The sequence below is a fragment of the Musca domestica genome, unplaced genomic scaffold (genome assembly GCF_030504385.1).
Source record: "Musca domestica strain aabys unplaced genomic scaffold, Musca_domestica.polishedcontigs.V.1.1 72, whole genome shotgun sequence".
Taxonomy (NCBI): Eukaryota; Metazoa; Arthropoda; class Insecta; order Diptera; family Muscidae; genus Musca; species Musca domestica.
The window spans coordinates 2,031,179-2,048,990 of NW_026712388.1; the positions used below are offsets into that span (position 1 = coordinate 2,031,179).

At 32.5% G+C, this 17,812-nt stretch overlaps 1 protein-coding gene across 1 annotated transcript in view; it reads left to right on the forward strand.

Moving 5' to 3' along the window:
• The window catches only part of LOC131806324 (estradiol 17-beta-dehydrogenase 11-like), an 86,952-nt gene that overhangs the window by 53,722 nt on the left and 15,418 nt on the right, over positions 1-17,812 (forward strand). The window contains exons 2-3 of the mRNA XM_059130298.1: positions 4,378-4,531; positions 8,460-8,584. Of these exons, the coding sequence (XP_058986281.1) occupies positions 4,378-4,531; positions 8,460-8,584 (279 nt within the window). The remainder of the gene's footprint in view (positions 1-4,377; positions 4,532-8,459; positions 8,585-17,812) is intronic.

The window sequence follows — 17,812 nt, forward strand, 5'->3', positions numbered from 1 at the left end:
CTACTTTTGTCTGAAAAATACCAACATTACTCACAGGCGATAGCCGAAATACACAAAATGCGAACTTCTGCCTTTTTTGCTGATTTCGTTGACGAATATAGCCAAATATCGTAGACAAGAAGATCGTTTACAAGAGTCTAAATTTGGAGATACAGAGGGGCCTCTTGCTTTTGGAGATGATCGCAAAATACGACGGAGTGCGTAAATATTGGGCAAATGTCCCTGGTCAAAATGCTAAGGGTAATATCTGGGCAGTGCTCCGTCACATAATTTCAAAAGCGAAATCTTCCAAAATGAATTTGGACATAAGGGGGCTTCGAACATATTGTAGTGTTGTAGGGTATCACATGGTCGGCCCCGCACGACTATAGCCTTTGCTTACTTGTTTTAAAATGTTTTTTTAAAAATTCGTTATTATTGATCTTTACAAAAATTTTGTAATCATACATAATCCCGATTTTAGACCTTGACAAATTATTTAAGATTCCGCGAGTAGAATTATTTATTCAATTCTTCAAAAAATATTAAAAATTCCACGTTTATAGATCTGATAGTCATTCAGGAGGAATTATTTTTAAATGCACAACAATTGATCTTCAATTAAACAGCATTTAAACAGGTCATTTAAAAATCGATGTTAATAGACCCTCAACAAAATATTTAGAAATTAAAAAAAAATATTTTAAAATCCACAACTTCAGTCTTATTAACTTAAAATATTAAAAAATCCACGTTTATAGATCTGATAGTCGTTCTAGAAAAACTATTTATAAATTCACGATTATCGATCTTCAATAATTTTTCAAAAATCCCAAAATTATTGTTCTTGCAACAATATTCAAAAATCCATGTTTATGGTCCTTAAACCAATCATTTAAAATCAATGATGCTAGTCCTTCACAAAAATTATTTCAAAATAAATAATTATTTTAATTTATTAAAACAAATATTAATTTCACAAATCCACAATTATTGTCTTAAATACCATATTTAAAAATCAACGATTACAGTTCCGGAACAAATAATTTAAAAATCTAAAATTATGGTCCTTTCAAAAATTATTTTATTTTAATCAAAGATTTTTCACAAAATTTTCAAAACCAAAAAAATATTGTCCCTAAAATATTAAAAAAAATTAAGGACTATAGAACAAGAGATTTATTTCAAAAAAATATTTAAACATCAAGTATTACAGTTTTTTTTTTATAATTATTAAAAATCCCTGGTTGTCCTTTAAAAACAATGTCTTTAAATCCTTCATAAAAATATAGATCGCAATGTTCTTCAAAAATATGTATGATAAAACATATATGTTTTAGATCTACTAGCCATCTTCAAAAAATATCTAAAAATCCACGAATATAGTTCTTTGAAAAAATACTTAAAAATCCAAGATTATTGATCTTCGAAAATTGATCAAAAACCCCCAACAATCTTAAATCATCTTAAACAAAAATCCACGATAATCATCTCTAAAAATATTTTAAATCCACATTTGTATCCATTGGACAAATGATTTAAAATTCCACGATATAGTTTCAAAAATGACTCGAAAATCCAGCTTTGAAAACGGTCAAACAAATCTTTGAAAATCAAAATTTAGTTTTTCAAAAAATAAAAATTTCCTATTCCAAAATATTATTTGATAGTCCTTTAAAAAAAAATTATTCAAAAATCCACGTACACTGGTGGCCAAAACTAAAGCAACTAAAATCGCAAAGACAATAAATGTCCTGTAACTTTTACAAAAATAAAAAATCGTAACTATTTTTCCAGTTTTAAATGAGGTCTTTAATTCAATTTTAAGAAACTAAAAATAAATATACAAAAATAATTTTGAACGAAAAATAATATATGGAAAACTAAAATTACCCAATTTTTTGCTTGGTCAAAACTAAAGCAACTTTTTGATTTTTTATTTTAAAATAATTAAATTTTGGCTAACAGTCGATAGCATCCATTATTTTTGATAGCAGCTGCACACCTACGAGGCATTGAACCTATAACACGCTCAATTTGATCCTTGGGTATGCTTTTCCAGGCACCCCGAAAAATTTGTGCTTATTTATTTAGAAAATTTTGTGCTTATTTGTTTCCGAATCTCGCTTGATCTTCCTATCTACGATAATCCATAGGTTGTCTCTGGAGTTTAGGTCAGGTGATTGTGCCGGCCATGACAAAATATCGATTTTTGACTCCCGCAACAAATATTTGACATGTTTCGATGCAAGTTTGGGATCATTGTCATGCTGAAACACCCAAATGTGCCGAATATTTTACTCAGCGTAAGGGAACAACGTGATGTCCAACACATCTTTGTAAACAAACCGATCCATAACTTCCTTTCCTTCATGGATAGACCCAAGTCCATAGAAAGAAAAACAGCGCCACGCCATTTTTGACCCTCCCTCATGCTTCACTGTACCTTTGCAACACTGCGGCTTAAGTGCTTCATTTTTTGGTCTTCTCACCGCAACATTTTTCACGTCTGAGCCTTTAACATTAAACGTATACTCATCCAGAAATAATGTTTTTCCATTGAGCTTGATTCCACCTAATATTATCGTTTCCGAAAGCCTTTTTGATTTTTTCAGATATAAATGGCTTTTTTGATGTCTTACGGACATGCGGACCAGCTGCCATTACTCGTCTACGCACTGATCTCGAGCTTATATCCAATGATTGCTCTCTCACCAATCCAGTTGAACTCTTAAATGGTTGGTTTTTTATTTCTCTCACAATTTCTGGATCAGTACGGGTTGAAATTTTTCACGGCCTTCATCCGTTATAGACTGTTACTACTGATCCAGTTTCAAAAAACCGACTTAGTATACAGAAATAATTATGAAATCACATAAATATTTATGAAATATTTCTCGGAAATCATTTTCTGTGATATGTTGTTTTGATAGTCACTGATAATTTGCTGTTTTATTCAGGTACTGTATTTGCTTCTAGCCATTTTTAAAAATTTTTTGGGCGGTACTTAAAAAACGAAAAGAAAAACACATACTGTTGTAAAAAATTTCTCAAAAAGGATTTATGACAAGCGAAATTGTCGAAGGAAGCAAAAAGCGATAAATATAACAGTAAAAACAACTGAAATTGCAGCAGTTATATGAATGTACAACAGAGTTGCTTTAGTTTTGTCCAAGCCAAAATCGGGGTAATTGACTTTAGCATACATTATTTTTTATATAAAAAGGAATTTTGGTTTTTTGTTTCAGGTTTTTAAAAAGTGAATAAGGTACCTAATTTAAAACAAGAAAAACTTTGTCATTTCCTTACTTTTTAAAGAAGTTACAGGGCATTCATTCTCCTTGTAATTTCAGTTGCTTTAGTTTTGGCCACCAGTGTATATAGATCAGATAGTCCTACAAAAAATTATTTAAAAATCGTGATTGTTGTTGTTTTTAAAATTTTGGAGATTTTTATGATCGTAGATTGTTATTAATAATATTTTGACGCGAATTCTGTCAATTCTTTCAAAATTCCTTAAAATATCCGCCAGAAACCCTATATAAGCATTAATTAATATTAATGTTCTTCTCTCCATTAAAATTTGACACAATCTTTGGAGTTATGACTAGAATGAGTGGTCTAGAAAATAGTCGAAAATTTTCAACCATCTAATCTTCCTAAAATCGGCCATACAGTTTCCCAGAAAATAAAAACCCTTCATGTCGCCGATTTTTAAAACAGTTCCCCTTCCTGGTATATTTGGATTTTCGGTATTTTTCAAGTTTTGAATATTACAATAACACAATTATTGGTATTTTGAAGATAGTATTCCCTGAATTTGGCAAAATGAGCTATAATTTGGTATTTGGGCAAAATAAAAAAAAACATTTCATAACAGTATTTATTATTAGCTCGAATTTTGACATATTGCTCATGAAACACTGAATAATGTAAATTTGGAGTGCCTAAAAAAGCTAATCAGTCTCTGAAAACTAAAGTTTTTGCACCATAGGAGGTGTGTGAGGACTGATTATTTAAAAAATATATATTTTTTTTTTGGACCTGGCTATATTTTCCCTATTGAAATATTTTCTAATTTCTTTTTAATAACGAATATATTTTTTATAAAAAAAAAAATCATTATACGCAGTAAGGCAAGCTATGATATATGGCTTAAATTGGGCAATAATTTTGCCAAATATAATTTTATTCACTATTGATCATTAAATCAATTTTGTGATTTTTAAATACAATTTTTTACAAATGTTAAAAATACTTTTTTAAGTAAACAAAAACCCTTTTCCTCTTTGGACTTGTTATTTCACATTCCATTGCATTTTTAATTAAGATAATAAACACAAAACTATTCCAATTTAAAAATTCTCCTTAATGACATATTTTTGTATTTTTTTGCAGGATCTTTACTACATCGCCTTTGGCTACCCCGAAAAGGAATTAAATAATGACATCGCTTTGGTGACTGGTGGCGGCAGTGGTTTGGGCCGTTTGCTGTCGATGCGTTTGGGCAAAATGGGCACCAAAGTCATCGTTTGGGATATCAATAAACAAGGTAAGTATGAGAAAAACATACAACTTTTTTTTGTAGGAGGCACAAATTTCGTATTTTGAAGTCAATATATATGTTAAAGAAGAAAAATTAAATTTTTCATGGTGATAAGTGAGATGGAAACACTATAAGAGTAAAATTGAATATAATCTAATCAGTATAAATTTCATGAAATCCATTTTTATCATTTTGAAAATATGGCTATGTTTCACAGTAATCTTAATGCCGAAATACACAATTCTACCTCCTTTTACACTCAATATACTAAAATAAATATCTATGTATCTAAATCCAAGAAACCAACAGTGACCTCAAATAATATCAAATTTCAGGATTCAAGCTCTATTCAAGGGCAAATCTAGAAGCATATAGTAGTTTTCGCATAATAATATTCGCGTTGTCAAATCCACCTCCATCTCTCAAAACTAAATACCAAACATGGCCTCCATATCAAATTTAAGAAATCCAGTTCTATCCTAAGACCCAATCCCAAATTTATTACCATACTTTTCGGACATTTATTCTACGCATGTTCAAAACCACATACTTTTCTCCACTCTACTAAATTTCAGATTTCCATTTCTATTCCAAAACTCAACAGCAAATTGTATGACATTTTGTATTTTTCCAAAACAGACACTAACAGTGGCATTAATATCAAATTTCAGGATATCTTTTTTATTCCTTCATCTAATACCAATAACGTAACATTTAGTTCATTTCATACAAATAATGTAAGCATTTTCAAAACAATCTCCATATCGTAACCTCAGATCCTAACATTGACCTTAATATCAAAATTCAGGATTTCAGCTCTGTAATTTTCCCCCATAACCAAATATACTACTATTTAGTACAATATTAGTACACACACACACACCTACAGTGACATCCATATCCAATTTCAGGATTCCAGGTCTATCCCTTCACCCAACACCGAATTTAGTACCATTTAGTACTTTTCGAACAATTATAGTACTTATTTTCAAACTTATCTCCGTATCTCATTCTCAGATACCAACAGTGAATCTCAATATCAACTTTTATGATTTCAGGTCTTCTTTCCTCAATACTTTTTTCCTCATTACTTAATTTAATACCATTTACTACAGATACAGTATCAGTTCCTTCTTATAACCTCACCAAATTTCTGGATTTCACCTCTATTCCTTCACCCAATGCTTTTCAAACAATTATAGTACCCATTTTCAAACCAATTACCATATCTAAATCTTAGATACCAATAGAGACCTCAATATCAAATTTGAGGATTCTAGCTCTATCCCTTCACCCAATTTAGTTTCATTTAGCAATTTTCGTACAAATATAGGACACATTTACAAAACACCGCCAAATTTGAAACACACATAACATTAGTAATATAAATATCAAATTTCAGAATTTTATTTCTATTCCTATTCACCCAATACAAAATGTAGTACCATTCAGTAATGGTATCAAATATAGTACTATTTAGTACTTTTCGTGCATGTGTAGTATCCATTTCCAAAACCACCTCCATATCTTAACCGCAGACAACAAGAGTGACATCTACATCGAATTTTAGTATTTCTAATCTCTTTCTCCAAGCAATTCCAAATTTAGTACATTTCGTACAACTTTAGTACATTTTTTATAATCCACCTCCATATTGCATTCAAGATACCCACAGAGACCTTAACAACAAATTTCAGAATTTTATCTCTCTTCTTTCATCAAATACCAAAAATAGTACCATTCAGTACTTTTCGAAGATTTACAGTACACATTTCCGTACTTCATATGTCCAGACTGCACATGAACAGCGAACCTAATACCACATTTCAGATTTCAAGCACCATAGTACCAAATATAGTGATTTTCAATACCTTTAGTGCATCTATAGTTCGAATTTCATCAGGGACCCTTATTTCTGCCCTACACCCCGTCAGCGACCCTCATTTCAAATTTTAGATTTCTAGTTCTAACCGTTGGATCAATGCAATGGATTGAATTCTTGATACCTTTTAGTACTTTTTGTACACTTTTTTTTATTTCACCTCTACGTACCAAGATTAACCTACATGAAAAAATATCAAGATTCTACCTTAAGCAGAAACCTGGACATTTATTAATATTTTACTAACCGAACTTCAAATGCCAAATTTCAAAAAAATAATTAATGTCCAAACGAATAAAGGTAGGAATATAAAATTTTGTCAAGTTCAAAGATGGGCTATATCGATCCACGATATCGTATAGCCCCCATATATCGGTATCCCCCCATTTTCGGTATTTTGATGATTGTAACAAATTTTTCAACGAAGTTGCCTGAAATCCACAAATGGAGACTTTACCCCCTGGATTGTCTACATAGGTCCACGATATCGTATATCCTTCATATAACTGTACCTCCCTATATTCAGTATTTTTATGATTTTAGCTACATTTGTCAATGGGATTTTCTAAAAATCCATACTAGAAGTTCTTTCTAAACACTTTACCTCCTGGAAGAGAAATGTCTATATAGATCATCGATATCGTATAGCCTTCATACAGCAGTACCCCTGATATGTGATGTTTTGACGATTTTGGAGACATTATCTACCGGAGATGTTTCAAATTTCGCATTTAAAATTCGTAATGGGTACTACAACCTATGGCAAAAAAGGTCCACGTCTTCGTATAGCCTCCATATAATGGTACCCGACGATTTTCGATATTTTGACGATTAAAAAGATAAAGTTCGTAATAGGAACTACAGTCTATGACAGAAATTGTTTATGCAGGTCCAGGTCTTCGTATAGGTCCCATGTATCAGTACCTCTCTATATTCGGTATTTTGACGATTTTGGGTAAAATATTCATCGAAATTGTCGTATTTGAAGTTCTTAAAAGATACTAAAACTTGTGACAGAAAATTTTCTATGCAGGTTTAAGTCTTCATATAGCCCCCTTGGCACCTCACCCCCATGCGGTATTTTGTTATTGTAATGGCCTATGACAACAGTTGTCTATGCATATCCACGCCTTCGTATAGACTCGGCTATATTCGTTATTTTTAAGACATTAACAGAATTGTTAATGGATTTTATTTTATTTTTTTTTCAAAATTTCCAAATTCGTTCCAAATGGTGGAGGGTATTGATTTACTTATATATACTATATAAGTAGTATACTATTTACTATAAGGGATACAAAAATTGCAGTAAGATATAGTGAACACTCAAAATGTTGACTTTTTGTGGGGGAGGTGCCATAAGGACAACAAAAGTTGTCTATGCAGGTCCACGCCTTCGTATACCAATTTATTAACATTTAGTTCTTTTCATATAAATTTTCATTTATATGAAAAGAATCTCCATATCATAACCTCAGATACTAACAGTGACCATAATATCAAAATTCAGGATTTTAGCTCTGTAATTTCCCCCCATTACCAAATATACAACCATTTAGTACAATTATAGTACGCAGACGCCAATAGTGGCATCCATTTCCAATTTCAGGATTCCAGGTCTATAAATTCACCCAATACCGAATTTAGTACCATTTAGTACTTTTCTAACAATTATAGTACTTATTTTCAAACCTATCTCCATATCTCATTCTTAGATACCAACAGGTCCACGCCTTCGTATACACCCAGCCAGATTCGGTATTTTTAAGACTTTAACAGAATTTTTAATGGATTTTATTTTTTTTTTTTTTCAAAATTTCCAAATTTGTTCCAAATGCTGGAGGGTATTTAACGTTCGACCCGCCTGAAAAACACACAGCAATAAGGTTTTACAAGTGTTTTTTTTTTTTTTTTTTTTTTTGAAAAAAGTACCTTTTATTGCCATATTCCAGTTCTTTTAATTTTTGATATTTCTCCATTGTTTAATGTCACCTAATATAGCTATAAATAAGCATGTAATTTTTTAACCCATTTTTTTTCATTTCTTTCTAGGCATTGATGAGACCGTCAAAATGGTACAAGAAGCTGGTGGCTACTGTAAAGGTTATGTTGTCGACATTTCCCGCAAAGAAGAAGTCTACAAAGCAGCGGAAGTCTTGAGACATGAAGTTGGTGATGTAAGTACACTCATATGTAACAATAATAATAATAAGTAGTCACATTTGTATGTATGTTTGTATGTCAGCATATATACATAGCTCCAATGACGATGGCAATGTTAACCTTCTTAAGAAATAACATAAGTGCTCTTATTATTTATAAAAAAATAATAGTTTTTTTTTCTGTGGGGTCTTTCCTCATACTCCACAAAGGCAAACATCTATATAATAATAAATGTAATAAAAATGTATGAATAAGTGGTTCGTAACAACAACAACAACAACAAAAACAACAATTCCATAATTTTATATCATGTTACACATGACTTGATTTATAATCACAGTTACTGCCACTGGGTTATTACCGGGTAATAAGTTTCCCTATCGTTGAGATGTGATGTGGGCTGAGGCAACAACAACAACAACAACTGAAATTATTTTAAAATTAATGTAAAGCCATTTGTAACAGCAACAGCTGTTTGTGAGTGTGTGTGTGTGTGTTTGCATTTAGCATGAGTGGCATGACAGCATGAAAAATGTCAAAGTCAGCATGATATGTAGCAGACGATGGTAGGAAAAAAATGAACAAAACAAAAAAATGTTGAGCAGCAGCAGGCAGATAGGTCTTTATTTTGTAAATATTAATTTTCACCATAATAATGAAAAAAATCTGAAATTAATTTATCCCAACACGCAAGCTTTAAGACTTAGGATTAAATACTACCTAAAGTTCCAAATCATATGGAGTCTTCTCTTATACTAGTTTCCTGCTTGTAGCCAGACCTTGACCTACTTTTCAACTTCTGATTGGTACTCTATATTTTCTCTTCTTCATTCTCCATGGGAAAAGAAAATTAATGGCTTTTTAATTCAATTATTAAGCATATTTTTCAAATGTAATTATTTAGTTATACCCTACAACGTTAGTGTTGGGGTTTTATAAGTTTGATTGAGCCAAAAATTATGTAACTCCTCGAAATATTGGTTCCCACATAGGAAAGTATATATGGATCTTCCTATCTCGCCGAGCTGAGTCGATCTAGCTATGTATGTCCGTCCGTCTGTATGACAGGTCGCAATTATGGCCCGATCTTCATGAAATTTAGAATGGAGGTGGGGCTAGGGCCAGAGTAGAAGCCTATTGCTTTTGGAGATGATCGCATAATATTAAGGGGTTGAAATGGACCAAAAACTGAAAAATGTCCTTGATTTTCAGTTGCTCTACAGGTCGCAATTATAGACCAATCGAAGCGGAAGTTAGCATGGGGCTAGGCTTAGGGCTGGGCAGAAGCCTTCCAATTTTGATGGTTATCGGGTAATATTTTGTGGGTGAAATAGACCATAATATTTGTGTTCAATAAGAAACAAATTTTCGTTAAACTGCGAACATTTTTAATCCCGGCGAATTCACAAACAGGACAATTCTGACCATTACGTAGATGCTGGTAGTAAATGCATCAGATATATATATATATATATATATATATATATATATATATATATATATATATATATATATATATATATATATATATATATATATATACAAAGGAAGGGGATGTTAGCTAGAATGATTACAAGAATGGCTGGACTGATTTTGACATATTTTGGCAATTCAGAATGCCCTCTTGGCATAAAAGCATAAAATCTAAAAAATCGCATAAAATATATATATAATCGAATAATGATCTTTATATAGATTTTGTAGTATTTTGTAACATTTTTTTATTTTTTCACATTTTTTATCACATGCGATATCTTCAATTTAACTTATAATATTGAAGTATACATGGTCGGCCCTGCATTACTATAGCCTTTGCTTATTTGTTTTTATATGCCTACTGTAATGGAATGTAACTCAATATTTAATTAGGGAATTGTATTTATATTATTTTTTTTTTTTTTGCCTCCTCTTTCCCAGCAAAATGGGTCTTATTAAATAAAACAGCTCATTACCCAGAAAATATACTAATTTAACAAAAATCTTGATAAAGACAACCCGCAATGGAATGTAGAGACATGTCGTGCAAGGCATGTTACCAAAGGAAACAAAAGACTTAAGACACAAACCCTGTTGAGGAAACAACACAACATTTTAAAGAGAGAACTGCAACAAAAGGCAGCATAATGAACGGCAAGACACTGTGATACTAGATTTTACTACATCACAGGGGTAGAGAAGATGCGGTTGAACACTTGATATAGTAGGCCCAATTTTTCCCACGCAGTACCCTAAATTGTGAATAATCATACATTTCTAAGGTGTGGATCGAGCATTTCCTTCGCTGGAATAGAATCATGATATCGATAGTGATCAACAAATGTTGCAGGGCGGTTAGTTTCGTTTTGTAAAATATTGCTCTCTTAATTAGAAATTAATATGTAGTTTAGCCGTTGGGCGAACGCTCCAGACTTAAGTAATTATCTGATCTTCAGCAATAACAAGACAAATATTTATATTAAATAATTTGAAATTGAAAATTTTGAAATCTGAATTTCCAAAATCAAGTCTTGTTTTCAATCCTACATACCAAAATAATTTTTTTTATACCCTGAAAATCGAATTTCCGGATTTTATTGCCGACTTTTCGAACGGATCTACCCACAGTGAGCTTTCAGAGTTTCGACTAGACTTTCAACTACAATTTTCCAATGAATTACATTTTCATTTCGTATTTTTATGCTATGTTTATACCCTCCGCTATATAGCTTGAGTATACCCTCTCATTTGATACGTCCAAAAGTGTCTCATGAAAATAACGGTTTTAGACCGCTTTGGACAAAATTCAGGACATTTGTAGTCAAGCTAACGATATCCGCCCGTCCGTCTGTCTATCTAGCTGGCTGGATGGTGCGCACGACAACTCTCGAAGGTAGTATGCTGTTTGGTCCAAACTTGATACCTCGTAATATTGTTATCAAACTTAGATCGAGTTCGAAGATGGGCAATATCGGTCCACTCCTTCTCGCACCTACCCCACAAAATGCCACATTTTCGAAAAATGTTCTGCATATATAGGGTAACGATACTCCCATTTTGCTCCAACTTTGCAAATCCTAGTATTTGCATCAGTGCTAGGTCAAGTGGGAAAATGGACAATATCGGTCCACTCCATCAAGTACCTCCTTTATATAGGGTAAAAATTTTGAATAATTGTGACTCTTATAAAATGTAATGTAAGAGTCTGATTCTCTTTAATTTTCGCACATCACAATATTTTTATTGACCCAAGGTCTGGTGTATAGATGGAATATATCGGTCCACTCCTCCTGGTACCTCTCCCACAAAAGGGTCAATATTATAAATATCTATGAAGTTCATAAAACGTGAAATTAACATCCAATTCCATTCAGACTTGGCACATCTCAAATATCCATCAGCACAAGTTATAAAGGTGGTAGAAAACGGACCATTCCTTCTGGTACCTCCCCCACAAAGGATCAAAGTTTTGAATAACAAAAACTATCACAAAATTCGAAATAAGCATCCGGTTCTCTTCATATTTCACACATACCATTATTTCTACCAACACAAGATTTGCTGTGAAAATGGAATATATCGGTCCATCGCTTCTGGTACCTCCCCTACAAAGGCTCAAAATTTTGAATATCCATGAAGCTCAAAAAACGCGAAATTAACATCCAATACCATTCAGACTTGGTACATCTCAATTTTTCCATCAACACTTGATCTCTTATAAATATGGTAGAGATCGGACCATTTCTTGTGGTACCTCCCCCACAAAGGATCAAAGTTTTAAATAACCATAACGATCATACATTTCGAATCAAGCATCCAGTTCTCTTCATATTTCACACATGTCATTATATTTACCAACACAAGATCAGCTGTGAAGATGGGGTATATCGGTCCATCCCTCCTCCCCCACAACGGGTCAAAATTTTGAATATCCATGAAGCTCATAAAACGCGAAATTAACATCCAATACCATTCAGACTTGGTACATCTCAATATTTCCACCAACACTTGATCTCTTATAAAGATGGTAGAGATCGGACCATTTCTTGTGGTACCTCCCCCGCATAGGGTTCAAGATTTTGATAAACAAAACGCTAGAAGATAGCGAAATAAGCATCCAATTATTTTTCAATTTCACACACCCAAATATTTTTGCTAACACAAGATCTGTTGTGAAGATGATATACATCTGCCAACCACTTCTAGCACCTCACCCACAAAGGGTCACAATTTCTAATACTTATATGTGTTATAATTTGTGAAACAAGTCGGCCATTCTTTACAACTTGTTATATCTAAATATTTCTCGTAACAAGAAACCTGTGATGAATATGGAATTTTTTGGCATAAAATTGGTTATAAATGTTCGATTGTCTTGTAATTTTGCCCATACCAATATTTTTATCTTTATTAGATGAAGTATGGAAAGTATTCGGTCGACTATATCTGGTAACTCACGCACATTTTCTAAGAATTATTACATATCTCACAATTATCACATGTCTCTTTTGTTTTATATGGGAGGGCTCTCGAGTCACTCCAAAATTAGAGTGGAAGTTGAAACGCCCAGTAAAGAGAGCAAGAGTTCACTCTGAGAAGGATATGGAGTGGACAATTTTTTTCTGTAAGCGAGTGTGAGGGTGTGAGTAAAGGCAAAAAGGTTTTGATACTACTGTAGAGCAGGGCTGGCTTAAATTGTGTCGCAGACACTAACATCGAGAGAGTAACTCTCCATCTCTCGGTAAATATTGTGTGTGCTAATTCTTTGCGAAATTGAAAATTATTAAATCAAACGACCGAACTTCCTACGTCATTGAAAGCTGAAAAACTTCTGTATGTAAAACAAATTTGTTGTTGGTAGGCAAGCGAACAGTTCTGGTGGTGAGTTTATTGATCCATGGTAAGAGTTATGCTCAAAACTATGATTGTGTGTAAGGTGTGATGAATTTCCCATAGGCGGTGTGTTGGTGAACGCTGCTCTAGATTAGGGAGTGGGGCGATCGTGTTCAAATGTTACAAAAAGAAAAACAACAAAAGCCAAAGGGTTTCCCAATTTTGTGTACAAAAACAACAAACAACAACTAAAATAATACTCTGCAATAGTGCTCGAGTGAGTTTTGCTCCTACTCTAAAATATGCAAAGCATGCTCGCTCTTATTCGAGCGACATCCAAAAAGTTTTTCCTCTACTACCACTCGCTTCTCGAATCCGAGCAAGTATTTCGAATTTTCTACAAAGATTACACCTGGTGTGAGCATAGAAAATATCGGTTCAATATCGGAATATTGAATTTTATACAAGATAAAAAATGTATTATCTCGATTCATTCCATTCGATACATAAGACCTAAGAGTATATATGTAAGTGTTATACCATAACATACCATTTTAAGTTAAGGTTTTAGTTTTGACATTTATCTGGACGTAATCTATTTCAATATGTTTTGTGTCTTTTTTTGCCTTGAGGGCTGAAACTCTAACTTTCTTAAAGTGAAAACATTATTAAAAGTTCTTGGCTTGCCTTTCCTGAAGTTAAGCCAATAAGGGAATACTCCGGACATAAACAACCAATGTTTTTTTTTTTTTTTCTTTCGAAAATTTTCTTAAAAACAGGGGGTTAATGCCCTCCTATAACATTTTTAGCAATATTTCCTGGAGCTTATCATAACAACAAAAATTATAAATGCAAATAAGGTAAATCGCTAATATTGAACACTTTGGGAACAGGGTACAGGTTTAACTGGCCAAGAAACCAATGAACAAGACAACGACCTACAAAGTTGTATGTGTCTGTTTTTTTATTCATTTTCAAACTTTCATTTGCAAAAAAAGTTGAAATAAAACAGAACACGAATTTTCATTAAATACCTCATTAAAATTTTAAGCTACTTGGTAACAATGCTAAATGCAATTCCAGTTCAAACCGCAATTACGGCAAAGGTTTGCCATTCCGTTTGTCATTATGGTGACAGCATATAAATCATTTTGAAATAAAATGTATTGGAATCATTTATTTTTATAGTGAACCTTTCATTTTCCAAATATGACAAATATATGATATGACCAAAAAAGGTGTTTTGGGTCATGACTGGAAGGACCCAAGTGCGTCCACTACATATTGACCCCTTTTGGTAGCTATCCCTTATCGCCTTTTGGTAGAAAGTATTCAGTTAAATATATCTTATACACATAAGATCCTGAAAGTGACTCTATATATGGAAGACCTCTTAAAGACGTTTTTATTTTATTTTAAATTGAGTCATAAATTAAAGTAAATGTAAGGTACTGATATGGAAATAAACAAAAGACAGGTGATTGGGAATTTTGCATATTCTTAAATATATTAAAAATATATTACGTAACAATTTTAAATAACCCAGAACTCGGATTGTATTTCAAAGCCTAATTAAAGCTGTAATATATTTAGTGCCATTATAAATTGCAATACAAACGTCAACTGCACCTTTCCATTAAGATGAAATACCAACAAAACATATTACCGAATGTGACGAAATTCATCCATATGTGTATGGAGTAAATATCTTCTATAAATAGAGGATTTTTTAATGGTCTTCTAAAGAACGAACATTTTATTTTTACAAAAAGCCCTTTTAGAATTCTCTTTGGACAGAACACCTTTAAAAAGTCTTATTTTATGACTGTCGTAATGAAAATGTTAGGGAGGTCTTAAAAAATGTAATCTGCTGAATAAGTGGAAAAAATGCCAAAGAAACGTTGTGGTGGAATATCAAATAAAAATAGAATATGAAATAGATAATAGATCATCAATAATAAATTTGAAAATAATATTCAGTTTTTTTTTTTTTGAAATTGTTAATATGTTAAACAATTTATAATTTATTTATATATCTCAAAAAATGTAACTAGATATGGGAAAATTTACCACAAATTTGGAAACAAGTTAAAAACTATCAGTCGGCTTAGCCGACAGATGCATACTTTCAGCCAATGTTCGATTATTTAAATATATTTTGATTTGCGTCAAATTCAAATTTTTGACCCTCTATGGTGTAGATTCCAAAGAAATGGGCTAATATTGTCCATTTCGTATCGAATCTAAACAAATATGATATAAATATTGCTAAATGCCATACTTTCTTCATTTCATATGAGAAATGTGGCAATTTTTAGAGATTTTAAAATGTGCGTGAGTCATCAGATGTAGTCGACCGAAGTATTCCATTTTCATACTTCATCAAATACAGATAAAAATTTTGGTATTGACAAAATTACAAGAAAAACAAACATTTAAATCCAACTTAATGTCAAATCATAAATTCCATATTTATCTCAGGTTTCTGGTTGAGAGAAATATTTAGATATAGAAGGTTGTAAAGAATCGCTGACTTGTTTTGGCAGTTATGACGGATAAAAGCATTGAAATTTTGAGTCTTTGTGGGTGAGGTACCAGAAGGGGTTTGTAGATATATATCATCTATACAACAGATCTTGTATTAGCAAAAATATTTGTCTGTGTGAAATTTGAAGAGAGTTGGATGCTTTTTTCGCTTTCATTAAGTTTTTTTTTTAAACCTTGAACCCTATGTATGGAATCGGATATTTATGATTTGAATATTCAAAATTTTGAGCCCTTGTGGGGGAGGTACTAGAAGAAGTGAACCATCTTCACAGCAGATCTTGTGTTAGTAGAACTAGTGGGATGTGTGAAATATGAATGGAACCGGATGCTTATATCGGATTTTTAAATCGTTTTTGTTTTTCATAATCTTGAACTCTATGCGGGGGAGGTAGCAAAAGAAATGGTCCGATCTCTACCATCATTATAACAGATCTTGTGTTGATGGAAATATTGAGATGTACTAAGTCTGAATGGAATCGGATGTTGATTTCGCGTTTTATGAGTTTCATGGATATTCAAAATGTTGACCCTTTGTGAGGAAGATACCAGAAGGAGTGGACCCATATCTCCATCTTTACACCAGACCATGCTAATAAAAATATTGCGATGTTTGTAAATTGAAGGTAATCGAACTCCATTATAAGGATTTTTTAAAGAATATTTTTTTCAAGGCCCAATAAACGTGGATTTTTTAAAGAATATTTTTTTCAAGGCCCAATAAACCTGGATTTTTTAAAAAATATTTTTTTCAAGGCGCAATAAACTTGGATTTTTTTTAAAGGAGGCTTTTTCAAGGACAGAGAGGCGTGGATTTTTTTAAAGAGGCTTTTTCAAGGACAAAGAAGCGTTGAAAAAATATTTTTTTCAAGGACCAATAAGCGTGGATTTTTTTTAAAGGAGGCTTTTTCAAGGACAGAGAGGCGTGGATTTTTTAAAGAGGCTTTTTCAAGGACAAAGAAGCGTGGAAAAATATTTTTTTCAATGACTCTATAAGATATCTGGTACCAAATATCATTCCTGTGGAGTGCATATGACGTATGTGAGGGACATAAAACCCCAAATCGGATCAAACATACATATATGGGAGCTGAAGCTATATCTGAATTGATTTTCACGAAATTTAATATACTTGCTTCTAGACTGATTTCAGTCAGATTTACCAAAATTCAGGTCATTTGGACTGATATTGGTCAATTGGTGCACAATTAACACGAAATCGGTTGAAGATATATATGGGAGCTATATCTAATTTTGAATCAATCTTGATACAATTCGGCAGCGATATTTCTGGGCTGAATCTGATATCTGATACAAAATATCTTTCAGTCTGGTGGAGAGCATATTACGAATGTGAGGGACTTAAACTCCAAATCGGATGAAACATATATATAGGATCTATAGATATATCTGAACCGATTTTCACCAAATTTAATGTACCTGCTTCTAGACTGATTTCGGTCAGATTTGCAAAAATTCAGGTCATTTGGACGGATATTGGTCATTTGCTACAAGATTAACACGAAATCGGTTGAAGATATATATGGAAGCTATATTCAACGCAGATCCGATTTCGATAAAATTTGACAGAGGTATTTCTGGGCTGTATCTTATATTTGGTTCCAAATATCAGTCTTGTGGAGGGCATTTTACATATGTGAGGGACTTTAACATCTAATCGGATGAAACATAACTGTGGAAGCTATGGCTATATCTGACCCGATTGTCTCCAAATTTGATGTTTTTATGCTGAATTCCGTCATAAGTGCCAAATTTCAAACCATTTGGACTTATATTGTCCATTTAGTGCACATTTGGAACCATGTTGCAAAGGCGAAAGTATAGGCTATAATGTAGTATCTAAATCTTTATACCCCATAATGGGACCA